This window comes from Dermacentor variabilis, unplaced genomic scaffold, assembly GCF_050947875.1.
Source record: "Dermacentor variabilis isolate Ectoservices unplaced genomic scaffold, ASM5094787v1 scaffold_15, whole genome shotgun sequence".
Lineage (NCBI taxonomy): Eukaryota > Metazoa > Arthropoda > Arachnida > Ixodida > Ixodidae > Dermacentor > Dermacentor variabilis.
In genome coordinates, this window is record NW_027460313.1 from 8,266,240 (window position 1) to 8,282,611 (window position 16,372).

General features: G+C 45.6%; 1 protein-coding gene across 1 annotated transcript in view; it reads right to left on the reverse strand.

The window, feature by feature from the left end:
• The window catches only part of Cdk9 (Cyclin-dependent kinase 9), a 32,768-nt gene that overhangs the window by 6,458 nt on the left and 9,938 nt on the right, over window positions 1-16,372 (reverse strand). Inside the window, exon 5 of the mRNA XM_075678022.1 lies at window positions 4,952-5,359. Coding sequence (XP_075534137.1) covers window positions 4,952-5,359 — 408 coding nt within the window. The remainder of the gene's footprint in view (window positions 1-4,951; window positions 5,360-16,372) is intronic.

A 16,372-nucleotide genomic window follows, 5' to 3' on the forward strand; every position in this document is an offset into this window, starting at 1 on the left:
TTTCAGAGCCAATATGCACTAGCAGTCCCACAAACTTACAAAACTACAAAATCTGAAAGCAGGGCCTACTCTTGATCGGTCACTTTTGCATCTGCATGACGTCGCATCAGGAAGCTTTAGCTCGGCTGCTCCTATCTAAATACATGTAAAAGGAGAATTTGTTTTTCTTGGCAACCACTGCACCAAATTTGACGAGGTTTGTTGCATTTAAAAGAAAAACTTAAAATCTAGTGACTGTTGGTTTCGATTTTTGAGTTAGGTCGTCAATTTTTTAAAAAAATTGGCAAAAATCAAAAATGTTCAAAAAACGAAACTATCAAGTTTACAATTCCGTAACTCAACAACGAAAAATGATAATACAATTTTGTGAATTGCATGTACTAGTACATCTAAGCTTCTATTTTTTTCAAACGGTCAAATATTTGAAAATCGTTCAAGCCCTAAATTGAAATTCCGCTTCCAACAGTCACTAGAATTTAACTTTCTCCTTCAAATACAACAAATTTCATTAAAATCGGTCCAGGGGTTATCTCATAAAAACGTTTTTGCGTTTTACATTTATCTGAATAGGCTGCGTCAGAGTTGGGCCCGAGCTAAAGCTTCCTCTTAACGGAAAGTCGGGCGTTCTGCCCACTGACGTCCAGTTTCAGCATCCACTATAAAGGAGTCCGAAACCACCCCTTGGCCTTGCTGAAAAAACACAGTCAGTGCACAGCACGCGCTGCTGTGAACATCTCAGCCAAATTTTGCAGTCGTGCGGGGCATGTGGAGCACACAACCACAGCGCAAGATCACATTTTTCTCAAACACTCTTTTCAAACGACTTCCTCACCCGTTTCGAAGCCTCTGGCACCTTGCATATGTCATGTGCAAGATTACCATAGATGGGATGAGTGCGCTTCTTCTGACCGTTACTACGCACATTTATGGACACAGTTTAATAAACAGGCTATTTAGTTACATATAATACATAGGTACTTCTGGAAGAACCCGACTATCGTCTACTCACGCTTGGCTGCCCGCATAGGAATTAAACTTTGGCCACACTGCTTATTGGTGTCGTAGCTGTCGGGTCTCACTAATTCCATGTACACTTGCCAGTGCGCGCGCACTCCTAGTTGCTTCTGGCTAGACACCTTGGCAGACATCGCTTCACATTGAGCTATTGACAACACTACCAAATGTGCAATTTGCATGTGTCTACTATCCGTCGTTCAAGCCGGTCCAGGACAATGCCGGCCCTCACTACGCAGCATGGCCAGACTTGAGCACATGAGCGAGTGCGCACTCTAGCCCCGCCGTGCACATAGCAAAATGTTGCATGAAACTGCAAACACAGTTGCATGAAGCTGCATCTGCTGCAAAGCGTACATAGCACAGCCGCCGCGATGAGGACAACCACATGCTCAGTGGTCTCTGTGAGCGACGTGGATCCAGGCACAGGGCGAGCCGGCCTGAGCGCCAACGTCCGACTAGAACATGTCTGCTTCCTGAGTTGTTCACCTTCGATGTGTGTCGCCATCATACTCGGTACATTAGGAATTCTTGCAGCACGAGTCCACAGTGCGACATCCATCACTTACCTGATGTGCATGCTGCCATCATACTCACACGAGCGAACATAAAGACGTTTCGTTCGACCCTTGTAAATTGTGTGTTTGCCATAGAGAAAAGCACGAAAGGAAATGTGTGCTACTCATGCCACTTGATGCAAGAAAACACAGCTGTGTGTAGCTATCTCGTAAGCTATGGCAGCTAAGGGATAAGACACTGTGAACTCAACCATAACTTCAGGGACAGCCTCCGAGTTTGGCGCATTGTACACGTCAAAGTCGGAAATAGTGGTGTCTGCGTGAACATCCAAATTCAAATTTGAACTGTGCACCACAGTGACATTCAGTAAGCAAAGCACGCTTCGCTCCGCCATAGCCTTCACAGTGAACGGCATTGAAGAAGGAGCAGCAGCATTGTGAAGGGGATCAAAGGCAACCTTTGATTGCCAATAACTCCGCTTCTGCTTACCACATTGAAGTACTTTTTGATGCAAAACATTTCTGAAGTAGTCTAATTTAACATCAAATGCATTTCTTGACCTCAATAAAATGTGTTTCAGGGCCCCTATTAGTGATACGTATTCCCAAAAGTGATCAACCCTGAATACGGCCCTAAGGTATTAAACAAGCAGCCTGCATATTTTTCAACAGTAGTCAGCATGGCGCTCACAGGGTTTGTATAGAATATTTGGCCTTTTACATTACAAAGCCACTTACAAAGCATGGAGCCACAAGAGTTTGTCCTCTGGTTGATGCAACAACACAACTTATTCATCGAGTACTAAATAGCTGACAAACAAATTTTGCTGTAGAAAAATGTAGTTTTTAGTAACACACAGGGCATGTAGGCAATTTTAAAGGGGCACCTTTCTCTTGAAGCTAGTTATACATCGATGAAACCCACATTTATAATGAGGTAGTAGAAATACTATATGCACATAAATCAGCCGTGAGTGCACTATGTGTCCCCCCCCCCCCCAAAAAAAAAATTTAATATGGGGTTTTACCTGTCAACACCACAATATGATTATGAGGCACGCCACAGTGGGGGACTTTGGCATAATTTAGACCACCTGGGGTTCTTTAACGTGCACTTAAAATGAAGTACACGGGTGGTGAACATTAGGGGTGTCCAAATACAGTCGCCGACCGATTTTCCGGACTCCGAAAATTCGGACATGCCCGATTATTCGGTCGGCTTCACGGCATCACCATTCTCCCCATAGACCATAATGTATAACAACTGCCGAAAGTTCGGACACCTTGCAACCTCTCGTCTGATTTTTCGGACACTCCTTGAGCCAACTCGGTCGAGAGCACCATGCACCGACTCTGACCGGTGCATGGTTCAACTTGCTGAACGCCATTTTTGTTTTGAACGGAGCTTCCTTGCTGCCCCACGAAGTGGCGCTACTGGAAATCCCCGCTCATCATCATCGTTTCTGCCTGGTTCGATAGAATGGCTCTGCAGCAGTTGCGGTTTCAGCTTAGTAAGCCATGTGAAGACAATCCAGCAGCTGATTTCTTTCTTCGCGCACGACGCTGCGAGCAGGACATGTTTTTTCATTTGTGTGACTGGTGTCGGCACAGTGGTGTTTGATTTGTGTGCTGTGTCGAGGTTTCGGTGATTCAACGCGGCATAGGGAAACGTTGTGTCAAGTCTCTAATCGCGCCGACAGTGCCCGCGCAGACTGCGCTGGGGAATGCCGGCAAGCGGGTGCCGGGAGGCTAGGATTTGTCGCCTTCCGATGTGCACGCTACTGACACCGAAAATGTTCTGCCGAGACCTGTGCAGTGGTTCCGGACACCGTCTCATTTGACAGTTTTACAGGTGCTCACGCTGCTGTACTGACATGCGCAGAACTCGATGACGGCGAGATCATTTGTCAGGTTTCTGCTGCACCGCCGGACGATGACTCTTGAGTCGGAAGATGACGCACCATGTGCTACGCTGCCGTCGCAAGCGGAACGTGTACAAGCAGTGACTGTGCTTTCAGCCGCCTATAGTGACCGTACGACCCTCTCCGAGATTCAGGCATATCTGATTGCGTGTAAACAGAACAGCGTGTAACGGCGCATTCACGATTTCTTCAAGCCTACTGCCGAGCCCGAATAAGTGCGTGGAAATAAAGGATTTCACTTTTTTTTTCTTAATCTGCTTTTTCGGACACACCTGTTTATTCGGACATTTCCACAGTCCCCTTGAGGTCCGAATAAACGGTCGGCAACTGTAGCAAAATTTTCTAATGAAACTTCTGACGAAAGCAACTTTCGAATGTACAATTCCAGACCAAATAATTTCTAAATGAAATGAAATATAAAGCGTGACATGCGCTTAGTAAAAAAAGAAAAGAAAATTATGTACAGTGCGCGACACCCTTGTGTAGAGCGCGCGAACGGTGGCTGCCAGGGCACTGCGAAGCCAGGCAGTGATGGCAAACGGTAGTGGCTTGGCCCAAGATTAGATGCGCCGGCCGCTACGTGCCCAGGCATTTCTTATGTCAAGCCCAGCAGCTACTGTTAAACGTCGCTGGCTGCCTCCGGAGCACCCTGGTAGCTGCCGTTCCCGCTCTCTACACAAGGGTGATGCGCACTGTACGTGCAATGCCGTTCACGAGAGTCCTAATCAAATGAGGAGCTTGTAAACAACAAATCGTACAAAGCACACCATGACAATGACAGTAGCGAAACACAGAAACGGCACATCAGCTTACATGCCCTACAGCCTACATTCCCTTGGTGTTACTAACGTGAAATACTACAGCATCACACATTGTTTGTCGAGATTGTCCAAGTAATCACTTTACCTAAACCAAGAAAACAAATTCATAGCTTGCCGAGAGGTCAAATTATGGACGCCATTAGTGTCCATTTGTCCCATCATCATGACCAAAAATTATTGAAGAGAGGTTATCTGCCTCGTGCACTCATTTAGCAACTAGTGCCTCTCACCACCAACTGTAGTCCCCACTGCAGCAGAATAATGCAGAACAGTCACCGCTTGTACCTGGCTTTCGCCCTCTTGTTTTTGAAGAAAAACAATACTTGGACTATTTCAAATACTGGATGTCAAATCAAATATGAATCAAATAGCAATGACTATTTGATTCCTACTCGAAATTTTCAATACTTGCGCACCCATAGTGAATGTACAGCTGCAATGAAAAGGATTAGCACAAGTGACCGGAGCAGGGAAATCACAACATGCGGTGCTCTTGTACATAAGCACACAGATAATGAAGAGTTCCATACATGGATCTCTGAAACACTTTCAAGCATGGATCGTGCTGGCATTCTGCCGCATGTTGCGATTTCCCTGCTTCGGTCATCGGTCACTTGCGCTAGCCCTTTTCTGTTGCAGCTGTACATCAAAGAGCAACCAAGGGAGGCACGCTTGCCTTGAGCCGTTCCTTGACCTTGCGCTTCTGTCCCTTGGGCAGGTTGAGCTTGGCGTACAACTCGAGCTTCTCCACACCGGGCCAGACGTCAGGTGTGAGCGAGCCGCACAGCTGGCTGATGAGGCTGATCTGGTGCTGCTCTGTGTTGCCCTGCATGATGGGCGAGCGGGTCCACATCTCGGCCATGATACAGCCAGCGCCCCACATGTCCACGGGGGGACCGTAGTTGCGCTCGCCCAGCAGCAGCTCGGGGGGACGATACCACAGTGTGACCACCCGGTTGGTGTAACGGTTAGGCTGCCCAGTCTTGCTCAAGGAGAAGGCCCTGGCCAGTCCAAAGTCAGCGAGCTTCAGCACGCCAGCCTTGGTGATGAGGATGTTGGCTGCCTTCATGTCACGGTGCAGGATCTGCACAGGAAGCAACACAACATGGTCAAACAACACAGCCCTATCTAGTGTTAAAAATTGTGGCACAGTACTCTCACCCATTTGCGTTCAGGGATACAGTAATTTTGCAAGACTCTGCGTGACAAGCATGGGACACACTGGCGTCTACGGGCGACAGCGTGTTTGCCACTGTGCCAGAAATGTTGCCAATTGCAGGCGCTGAACGCGCCTAGTGCTAGCCACGTCAAAGTAATTGCATCCCCAAAAGCAAATGACCGACAATATCTCATTTGGTCATTGCATTTACAACCCTTTCTCCATTCCAAATGTCCAATGTGCCATCGGCACAGGTTCTGTACATCTTTGTGCAGCGAGGGGAACCAACAAACCCACCACAGTAGCTGAGTGGCTATGATGGTGTGCTTTCGAGCACGGCGTCACAGGTGTGATTTACTAACAAACTTTTGAATTACTTCACGTGTCCCTTGCACTAATTAATAAAATGATTAATTAGTATAGTTTATAATCTACACTCCCTTGGGCCACTAGCGATGTCACAGTGCTTATTCAGGTTAGCAAGCAACACAAGTGACCCACAAAGATAAATGAAGGTTCGAACGTTCTTTGTCAAAAAATAGATGCCAAATCATATTTTTAAATATTCAAGCACTCCTGGTCATTTCCATGTATGTTTCGCAATTTCAGTGCCAGTTTTTCCTCCAGAAATCTTGTTCCACAGAAGTAACACCATAGAACAAAGAACTAGAAGGGGAGCATGTCACACGGCGAGCATTCGCAAGCCGACACTCTGTCAGGCCATTTTCTTCGCCTTTTCTCTTTTCCTTTGACCCAAGTTTCGGCTGCACTTGGTGGAGAAGGAGTGTTTGGTTCCCAGTAGGTTTTGAACATTTTCTCCCAATATGCTTGTGCAACTTGTGGGCTCCTCGAACGTCTCCCCATAAGGTGTTGGTAAGTTGGCCAAAAGGCCAGGCTGGCGTTTTGCCTCATGTATGAAGCTCCCTCCGAGGAAAGAGAGACGTCTTGAACAGTAAATGATTTTACCGAGTAGACCACTATGCAACAAGATAATATACTGTTCTTAAATGCACAAAGCACACTCAGCGACCACCGAGCCCAACAGTGCAGAAATGCAGGTGGAGTGCCACGCTGAACAATGGCTCGTCTACAGGGGCTGAGGTGCATTCGAAAGCCCTAGCTAGCACTTGCCGCCGACTCTGCTTAGTGCCGTATGCACACAAAGAGTGTGATGCACCACAAGTGCTTGCGAGAAGTGCAAGGGCTGCAAGCAACACACACCGGCTCAGCAGGTCACAGTGACACAAGCTGACAAGACATGTGAATGTTCGAAGACTGGAGCATTGAGGTGAAAGAGATGTAAGTTCACATATTTTGCCACTTCCCTCTCGTGTTCAGTGCTTGTCATTATTGCCACTCAACTACCTCAAGGGCTACAACGACGTTCTCCCAAGTAAGACATTTTTCCTTATGTCACGCCCTGTGATCCAATAGAGCAATATCGCGAGCAGTTTCACTATGCCCCCACTATGGCAGTCTCAAAGGCAGTGCATTGTGTTCCCAGTAGTCCCAGTCTCCACTGGGCTCTGCTTTTATTCTGCGTAACTGAGTAATTTTATTGAGTGAATAGACTTTCATCCATGCTCATCGAGGGTTAGTTTTACGTGCTGAGTACCAGGGTGTTAGTAATAAAGTAATAAAGGCATAATAAAAGTAATAAAGGCATTAAATTTGACTTTTCGATCGAAAAACATCAACAGAAAGAATGGATCCGGAATATCAGCAGAACCGTGAAGCAGATAAGGTGCTTTGTTTTAAGCCTTCCTTTCCTTGATTCTTAGTATGTACAAGCAAACTTATTATTCAGCAAGATATATAAAGCTGTTGTCAGTTTAGAGAATGACAGAAAAAGACAGAAAAGCTTCTCGACATCATGTGGAAAACTAGCAAGTACTTGATGCCTGTTTGCTTGTTGCCTCGTTAGTTTGGATTTCGAGGAACTGAAAGAAATGTTTAAATTAACCGATTGTCGAATTACTCAGGGCATCAAGGAAACAACAAACAAATGCTTACTATGTCAACACGTTTTTATTTACTGAATGAATTAGCAAATCCGCTTTCTATTTTGCATAAAAGCAGAGCGGAAGATGAAATTCTCATCTCGTGACTGATTCACGCAGCTGGGATGGCCTTGCGACTTCTTTCGTAGTGTGGCCACGCATCATTTGAGACATGCTTTTCACTACGGCGCACACATTCCGATTATTTTTTCGCCAGTGTGCTGGTCGCTAACAGATTGTTCATCCATCACAATGTAGCCGGCGCTCTTCATTCTTGATTGCTTTGCACAGGGTCAAAACGACACTACTGATTGCTTCAACAGCTGGGGACGAAACTTCCTCCATGGGACAAAAAGTGGTCGCAATCAACACGATCATGGACGGCGACCACACAGTTCTGAAGGTGCGTGGCCAACACGGTATTATGCACGGTGCTAAACGCAAGTATAAAGGCGTCGCTCACATACACAATTTGTGGTGATCAGTATGGCGATGCATACTCCACTTCAGTGGGACGCTGGTGCCGTTATTGCTCTTTTGCGTTGCACATTTGCGGAGCTCCACGCTTGCCGAGCTCCAAGAGTTGGATTCTATTAAGCCAAAGAAAATCCCACAACCTCGATCCTTTCTTTGAAGGTGCATGCTCATGTTGTGACTGTGACAGCCTCATGTTGAGGCAGAATGCTGCCAGCAGCAGTGACAAAGTGCACAAAGGAAATGGACTGGATTAGAGCCATCATATTCTGCTGGCCGTGGCTGCTTTAGCAAAACTCTCGGACTATGCTGTCTGAAGAAGTGTAATTTGGGCTAGTTGGTAGATTCATCATGGTGTATGCATTCTATGGGGTTAACCAATCACGAAAACTCACACCGTCCTAAACTAGCCCTTTTACTGCAGCACAAACGAAGCACAGATAAGACAAAACACAACACAGGCATTAGAACATGTCGACAGAAGCCACAGACTGCAATGAACAAATTGCATCGCATTATGCCCACCAGTGAACGCTTGCAGAAGGGGAGAAGCAGTAGATGAGTTCATTCCTGGATGTGCTAGCGAGAATACAGTTGCTACACAATGAGGGCCCAAAGTAGTAGAGTGCATTTCAAGTACAATTTCTAGGATCCAACTGAAACTACAGTGGCACACGCTTTCTGTAGCTTGAGAAACAAGTAAAGTTGTGTGACTCACCAGTTCCTCACTACGTACCATGGAGGAAGGGAAGTGGAAGGGAGTATCACAGGATAAAATTGAAGCTGGAAAAAGTTGACCCTACACATGATCATGAAATGACAGGCTTTAGTGTCTTTCACTGCTCAGCACATGCTGTTCAGACAAAATAACGGGTGCAACAAATGTGTGGCTGCCGTGCTCACATGTTGCCATGAAGACAACAAACGTGTAAGTAGGAATAAATGACCAATGTTGCACAAACACATCAGGGAATAATGTGCACAGGGCGACTGGCAAAGCACCCAAACAAGTGCACATTGATAAAGACCAACTGGGATAAAGCACACCAAGCTCAACCTGCGAACCACAGGGTCATGCATGGGATGACCATCGGAGGCACGGAAGAAAGGCAAAGCGAACATCACAGAAAGTTGGCTTGCCAAGGATAGCTGCGTGGTGTAATGCTCCCTCCTAGTTTATTCACTTCCTCCACAGTCACTAGGCACCACAATGGGATAGGAACTGCCACGCAAGATTCGAGTCATGATGCACAAGCATTAAGGCCTTAAAAAGAGATCCTATAGTAATGGCACACACCGTTTTACATTACAGTTGAACCCATTTATAATGAATTCGATAGTTCCGTGAAAAGTGCTGGTTGGTATATCGGTAATTATGGACTCGCCCTTAAAGACGTCCAAAAATTAACCGCACTAAACCTGACGTCAGCAGTTACAATTCAGCAGGAATTTTGTCCGAAAACCACATCCTCATTGCCATTTTTGTTCCCGGTGCATTTCCGAGCCTAGCTGCAAGTTTCCATTAGAAACATCCATCTAAATAACACAATGCAGCGTTGTATAGCTGTTTCAAAACAGTGCTTGGTTCTGATCACCTGTAATTTTAATACTGCAAGCACAGCCGCCATTTTTATTCAGGAGCTTGAGATATATTTTAATACCAGCAGGACACAACCATATTCTGCATAAGAGATCAAAGCATTCTAGTTAGCCAGAAGCGTAAACTTCAGAACTATTGCGGCATGCCGCCATTCTGCGATGGTTTCAGACATCGTGGTCTAGGCATTACGACTGTGCATCAGCCACACAAGAGACATAAAATTACGTCATCCATGTCGCTTTGGGTGAAAAAAAAAATGCAACGTTCGAAAGCCAGAACACCACCGCGAACCGTTATCAGCAATCAGCAACGCATAAATGAAGCATAGCTGAACCGTGATCTCCTGATAACAGCGTAGTAGTCGCCTATCCTTTGCAACATTAGAGAGCTTTCAGTTAGGGGACGCAAACTGCACCGAACCGTTGGGGGACACAAACCACCAGGCGTTCAAAAGAACCCAAAGTGAGCACAAAAAGAGCGCGAAGAGGCCACAGCGGAGTTGCATCCCCCAACACTTGGGAGCTGTTTGCGTCTCCTAACCTGACACTCTCTATTGCATGGCAGCAGCCATGTGAATATTGGCAGTAATGACAGGAACGCTTGAGCAGCTGTTTATTCCGCGGTGGAAGGACAGATGGTCAATTCAAATCATTGAAATGGTGTAGTGCACACGGTGGACATTTGCACAAAAACAACATTGCCACAGTTGTGCCATTCAATATCACAGCGGCACATGCCCTGGACTATGCTGTTTCTGCTTTACAGTATGCCTCCTTCTCCTCCCTAGAGGCATGGCTTGAAGCAAGTGACCTTTGCGGCTTCCAAAATCCGCACGCATCGGTCGCTCACTCATCTCAAAGGTCATATCATTGTCACAGTTGGACTGGAGCAAGGTGTGCACTGCCATACACCCACTTTGGCCATGCTAACGTGCATCGGTACTTCGTGTGCAACCTCTCTTTAACCCGCCGTGGTTGCTCAGTGGCTATGGTGTTGGGCTGCTGAGCACGAGGTCACGGGATCGAATCCTGGCAACGATGGCTGCACTTCGATGGGGGCGAAATGCAAAAAAACACCTGTGTACTTAGATTTAGGTGCCCGTTAAAAAACCCCAGGTGGTAAAAATTTCCGTAGTCCTCCACTACGCCGTGCCTCATAACCACAAAGTGGTTTTGGCACGTAAAACCCCATAATTTAGAACCTCTCTTTACCGTGTCCAGGATCAAAGCGTTCTTTGTAACAGTATGGTGATCTAAAAAAACATTTATTATATCTGAAAGCAGTTTTAACAGACAAGGTCAGAAAATCATAAATATACTGAAATCTGGTCACTGTAACCAATAGATTGTTATAAGTGGGTTCGACTGTTGTAACATCTGCTTCCCCAAGTAGCCTAGCTAAAGTCATGCAAACAAACTATCCTATGTCACTAGCAATTTTTAAGATCCACTAAAGAATTTTCTTTAAAATCTTGGTACATAGTACAGTGCAGTCCACTTGTAACGATATCGAGAAAGACGAAAAATATGATCGTTATAACTGATGATCGCTATATCTGAACTGCAGTTATTAAAAATAAATAAAGAACATGGAACATACCTTTGCAGCTCCGAACTCGAATTCGCTACTTGCTCTAAAGAATTGATGATGTAGAAAGTAGGATGTGAAAAACAAACTTTATTTCTAGCGCCAATGACCATGTCAAGGGTTAGGCGCGCCGAAATAGTCCAAAATCTGCACTTGCTTTAGCGGCAGCTTCAGCTTCACAACCGCGATGTGCATGGATTCCAGCTGCTGCGCGAACACTGGCGGCAATCCTTTCATCATCATCAGCCTAGTCACGCCCACTGCAGGGCGAAGGCCTCTCCCATACTTCTCCAACTACCCCGGTCATGTACTAATTGTGGCCATGTTGTCCCTGCAAACGTCTTAATGTCATCCGCCCACCTAACTTTCTGCCACCCCCTGCTACGCTTCCCTTCCCTTGGAATCCAGTCCGTAACCCTTAATGACCATCGGTTATCTTCCCTCCTCATTACATGTCCGGCCCATGCCCATTTCTTTTTCTTGATTTCAACTAAGATGTCATTTACCAGCGTTTGTTGCCTCACCTAATCTGCTCTTTTCTTATCTCTTAACGTTACACCCATCATTCTTCTTTCCATAGCTCGTTGTGTCGTCCTCAATTTCAGCAGAACCCTTTTCGTAAGCCTCCAGGTTTCTGCCCCATATGTGAGTACTGGTAACACACAGCTGTTATACACTGTCCTTTTGAGGGATAGTGGCAACCTGCTGTTCATGATTTGAGAATGCCTGCCAAATGCACCCCAGCCCATTCTTATTATTCTGGTTATTTCAGTCTCATGATCCGGATCCGTGGTCACTACCTGCCCTAAGTAGATGTATTCCATTACCACTTCCAGTGCCTCGCTACCTATCGTAAACCGCTGTTCTCTTCCGAGACTGTTAAACATTACTTTAGTTTTCTGCAGATTAATTTTCAGACCCACCCTCCTGCTTTGCCTCTCCAGGTCAGTGAGCATGCATTGCAATTGGTCTCCTGAGTTACTAAGCAAGGCAATATCATCAGCGAATCGCAAGTTGCTAAGGTATTCTCCATCAACTTTTATCCCCAATTCTTCCCACTCCAGGTCTCTGAATACCTCCTGTAAACATGCTGTGAATAGCATTGGAGATATCGTATCTCCCTGTCTGACGCCTTTCTTTATTGGGATTTTGTTGCTTTCTTTGTGGAGGACTACAGTGGCTGTGGAGCCGCTATAGATATCTTCCAGTATTTTTACATATGGCTCATCTATACCCTGATTCCGTAATGCCTCCATGACTGCTGAGGTTTCGACTGAATCAAACGCGTTCTCGTAATCAATGAAAGCTATATATAAGGGTTGGTTATATTCTGCACATTTCTCTATCACTTGATTGATAGTGTGCATATGGTCTATTGTTCAGTAGCCTTTACGGAATCCTGCCTGGTCCTTTGGTTGACAGAAGTCTAAGGTGTTCCTGATTCTATTTGCGATTACCTTAGTAAATACTTTGTATGCAACGGACAGTAAGCTGATCGGTCTATAATTTTTCAAGTCTTTGGCGTCCCCTTTCTTATGGATTAGGATTATGTTAGCGTTCTTCCAAGATTCCGGTACGCTCAAGGTCATGAGGCATTGCGTATACAGGGTGGCCAGTTTCTCAAAAACAATCTGCCCACCATTCTTCAACAAATCTGCTGTTACCTGATCCTCCCCAGCCGCCTTCCCCCCTTTGCATAGCTCCCAAGGCTTTGTTTACTTCTTCCGGCGTTACCTGTGGGATTTCGAATTTCTCTAGACTATTCTCTCTTCCATTATCGTCGTGGGTGCCACTGGTACTGTATAAATCTCTATAGAACTCCTCAGCCACTTGAACTATCTCATCCATATTAATAATGATATTGCCGGCTTTGTCTCTTAACGCATACATCTGATTCTTGCCAATTCTTAGTTTCTTCTTCACTGTTTTTAGGCTTCCTCCGTTCCTGAGAGCATGTTCAATTCTATCCATATTATACTTCCTTATGTCAGCTGTCTTAAGCTTGTTGATTAGCTTTAGAAAGTTCTGCCAGTTCTATTCTAGCTGTAGGGTTAGAGGCTTTCATACATTGGCGTTTCTTGATCAGATCTTTTGTCTCCTGCGATAGCTTACTGGTTTCCTGTCTAACGGCGTTACCACCGACTTCTATTGCGCACTCCTTAATGATGCCCATGAGATTGTCGTTCATTGCTTCAACACTAAGGTCCTCTTCCTGAGTTAAAGCCGAATACCTGTTCTGTAGCTTGATCCGCAATTCCTCTAGTTTCCCTCTTACCACTAACTCATCGATTGGCTTCTTGTGTACCAGTTTCTTCCGTTCCCTCCTCAAGTCTAGGCTAATTCGAGTTCTTACCATCCTATGGTCACTGCAACGTACCTTGCCGAGCACGTCTACATCTTGTATGATGCCAGGGTTCGCGCAGAGTATGAAGTCGATTTCATTTTTAGTCTCACCATTCGGGCTCCTCCACGTCCACTTTCGGCTAACCCGCTTGCGGAAAAAGGTATTCATTATCCGCATATTATTCTGTTCTGCAAACTCTACTAATAACTCTCCTCTGCTATTCCTAGAGCCTATGCCATATTCCCCCACTGACTTGTCTCCAGCCTGCTTCTTGCCTACCCTGGCATTGAAGTCGCCCATCAGTATAGTGTATTTTGTTTTGATTTTACCCATCGCCGATTCCACGTCTTCATAAAAGCTTTCGACTTCCTGGTCATCATGACTGCATGCAGGGGCATAGACTTGTACCACCTTCAATTTGTACCTCTTATTAAGTTTCACAACAAGACCTGCCACCCTGTCGTTAATGCTATAGAATTCCTGTATGTTACCAGTTATTTCCTTATTAATCAGGAATCCGACTCCTAGTTCTCGTCTCTCCGCTAAGCCCCGGTAGCACAATACGTGCCCGCTTTTTAGCACTGTATATGCTTCTTTTGTCCTCCTAACCTCACTGAGCCCTATTATATCCCATTTACTACCCTCTAATTCCTCCAATAACACTGCTAGACTCGCCTCACTAGATAACGGTTAAACGTTGCCAGGTTCAGATTCCAATGGCGGCCTGTCCGGTCCGGCGGCAATCCTTTAGCACGCATAAAATCAATTAAGGAGTCGATCGACGACAGTGTCCTTTGCGTGGACAACGAGGTCGGGGTCAAGGAGCCACTCTCAATCTCGTTGTCACTGTCGCTGCTGCCGTCGCCACCGTCGCACAACTTTGCCATCTGTCGAGACAGCACATCTTCGGCGATCGCCTCGTCAGTGACCTCATCGCAGAACGAGGCAGCACTGTCTGCAGTCAAAAACTCCTCCGACGCACCACCTGTGTCACCAGTAGGAACAAGCTCCCAGAGCTCAGTTATGTCAGCGGCTTCCACCGTGTTGGTCTCATTGCGTTGGGGAAATTCGTCCTGATGCACAAAGCCCGCCTTTTTGAAGCAATTGTATATGGTTGACTGCTTTACTTAACACCATGCACCATAAACGAAGCGCACGTATTTCAATAGACTGATCTTCAGGTCAGTCTTTTGGCACGTCGGATCTGCATGACCCAACATGCCAGGAGCTGCGCGGTCAATGGCTAAAATTAGCCACTCCAGCATGCGCCGCCGATACAGGACTTTAAAGTTGGCGATCACGCCGGCGTCCAACAGCTGCAGGCCTGCCGTAGTATTCAGAGGCAGAAACATCAATTCGACAGATGTTGATGAATTTGTTGTTTTATGGCGCAAGGGCCAATTATGGCCAAAGAGCGCCAGGTCAGTGTTGATGAGTTTGCAGTGGGTAGATGAGTTCCGCGAGTTATAGTGACGTAGCTGTAAAGGGGCCTAAAAGCGATCTCTATAAAGTGCATAAAAGCTATATGTAATAAAATTATGGCAATGACTAGTGAGTGCTACTAAGAACACAAGAGATACATTGTGATAGACTGATCATATTTTAATATACATGTAGGCAAATGTTTGCAAGACACACTACCGCCTTAGAGAGCCCTTAAAACGGAAGGGCCTGAAGGCATGTGCTGTAGAAGAATAAATTATCGCAGCGACATCCTCTGGAGAGAGGATGTGCTACAAATTCGTAGGGCTAACAACATGTAAGACAACATCGTTTAAGAAGCTTAGGACTGCTCTGGTGCCAAACAACGGTTCTGTACCTAGGAACATTACAGGATGAAAAGGGATGTGCTGCCGGTATGCTAGCGGAAAGTGTTTTTTTTCTCTCTGTTTCGGCTTCCCGACACTCCAGGAATGGTCGCGGTTTGCGTTCACTTTTAGAAAGTACATGAAACTAGAGTATGACCTCTGAAGATGAAGCGACCACTCATTAGCTTCAACGTAGAGACTCTCTACAGGACTTGTCCTGAAGGCACCGGTCGCCAAGCAGATACCTAAATGGTGAACAGGGTCAACATCTTCAAGGCGCTTGGACTGGCAGATTGATATACTATGGCCCCATAGTCTAAGCGCGTGCGTATAAGACTTTTGTAAACGTTCATCAGACATTTCCTGTCGCTGCCCCATGTTTTATGTGATAAAAGTTTAAGAAGGTTCATTGTTTTTAGACATTTCTCTTTTAGGTGCTTTAACTGTGGAATGAAGGTCAGTTTTGAATCTAATATGATTCCTAAAAATTTGTGTTGTGTGACAACTGGTATGTGCTGTCCATGTAGTTCTAGGCTGGGCTCTGCAAATAAGCCTCTTTTTCGCGTGAATAGTACACATGAGCTTTTAACAGGATTCAGCTTAAAGCCATTTTCCTCTGCCCATTTACACACTTTGTTCAAGCAAAGCTGGACATGTCGCTCACATATAGAAAGGTTGCATGACTTGAAACCCAATTGCACGTCATCTACGTACACCGAATAAAACATGCTCTACGGTATATATAAGCGTAAGGAATTCATTTTGATTATAAAAAGGGTACAGCTTAATACCCCTCCTTGCGGCACGCCGGTTTCTTGTGTAAATGGCTTGGATAGAGCATTGCCCACCCTAACTCGATATGTACGGTTTGATAGGTAATTTTCAATTACATTAAGCATATTCCCTCGAATACCCATTTCTGAGAGGTCTCGCAATATCCCATATCTCCAAGTCGTGTCATATGCCTTTTCCATGTCTAGGAAAACATAAAGAAAGAACTGCTTATGGATAAAGGCGTCGCGAATGCCTGCCTCTATGCGCACGAGCTGGTCAGTAGTCGACCTACCCTCTCTGAAGCCGCACTGATAAGGATCGAGCATTTTATTCGATTCAAGGAAATGTAAA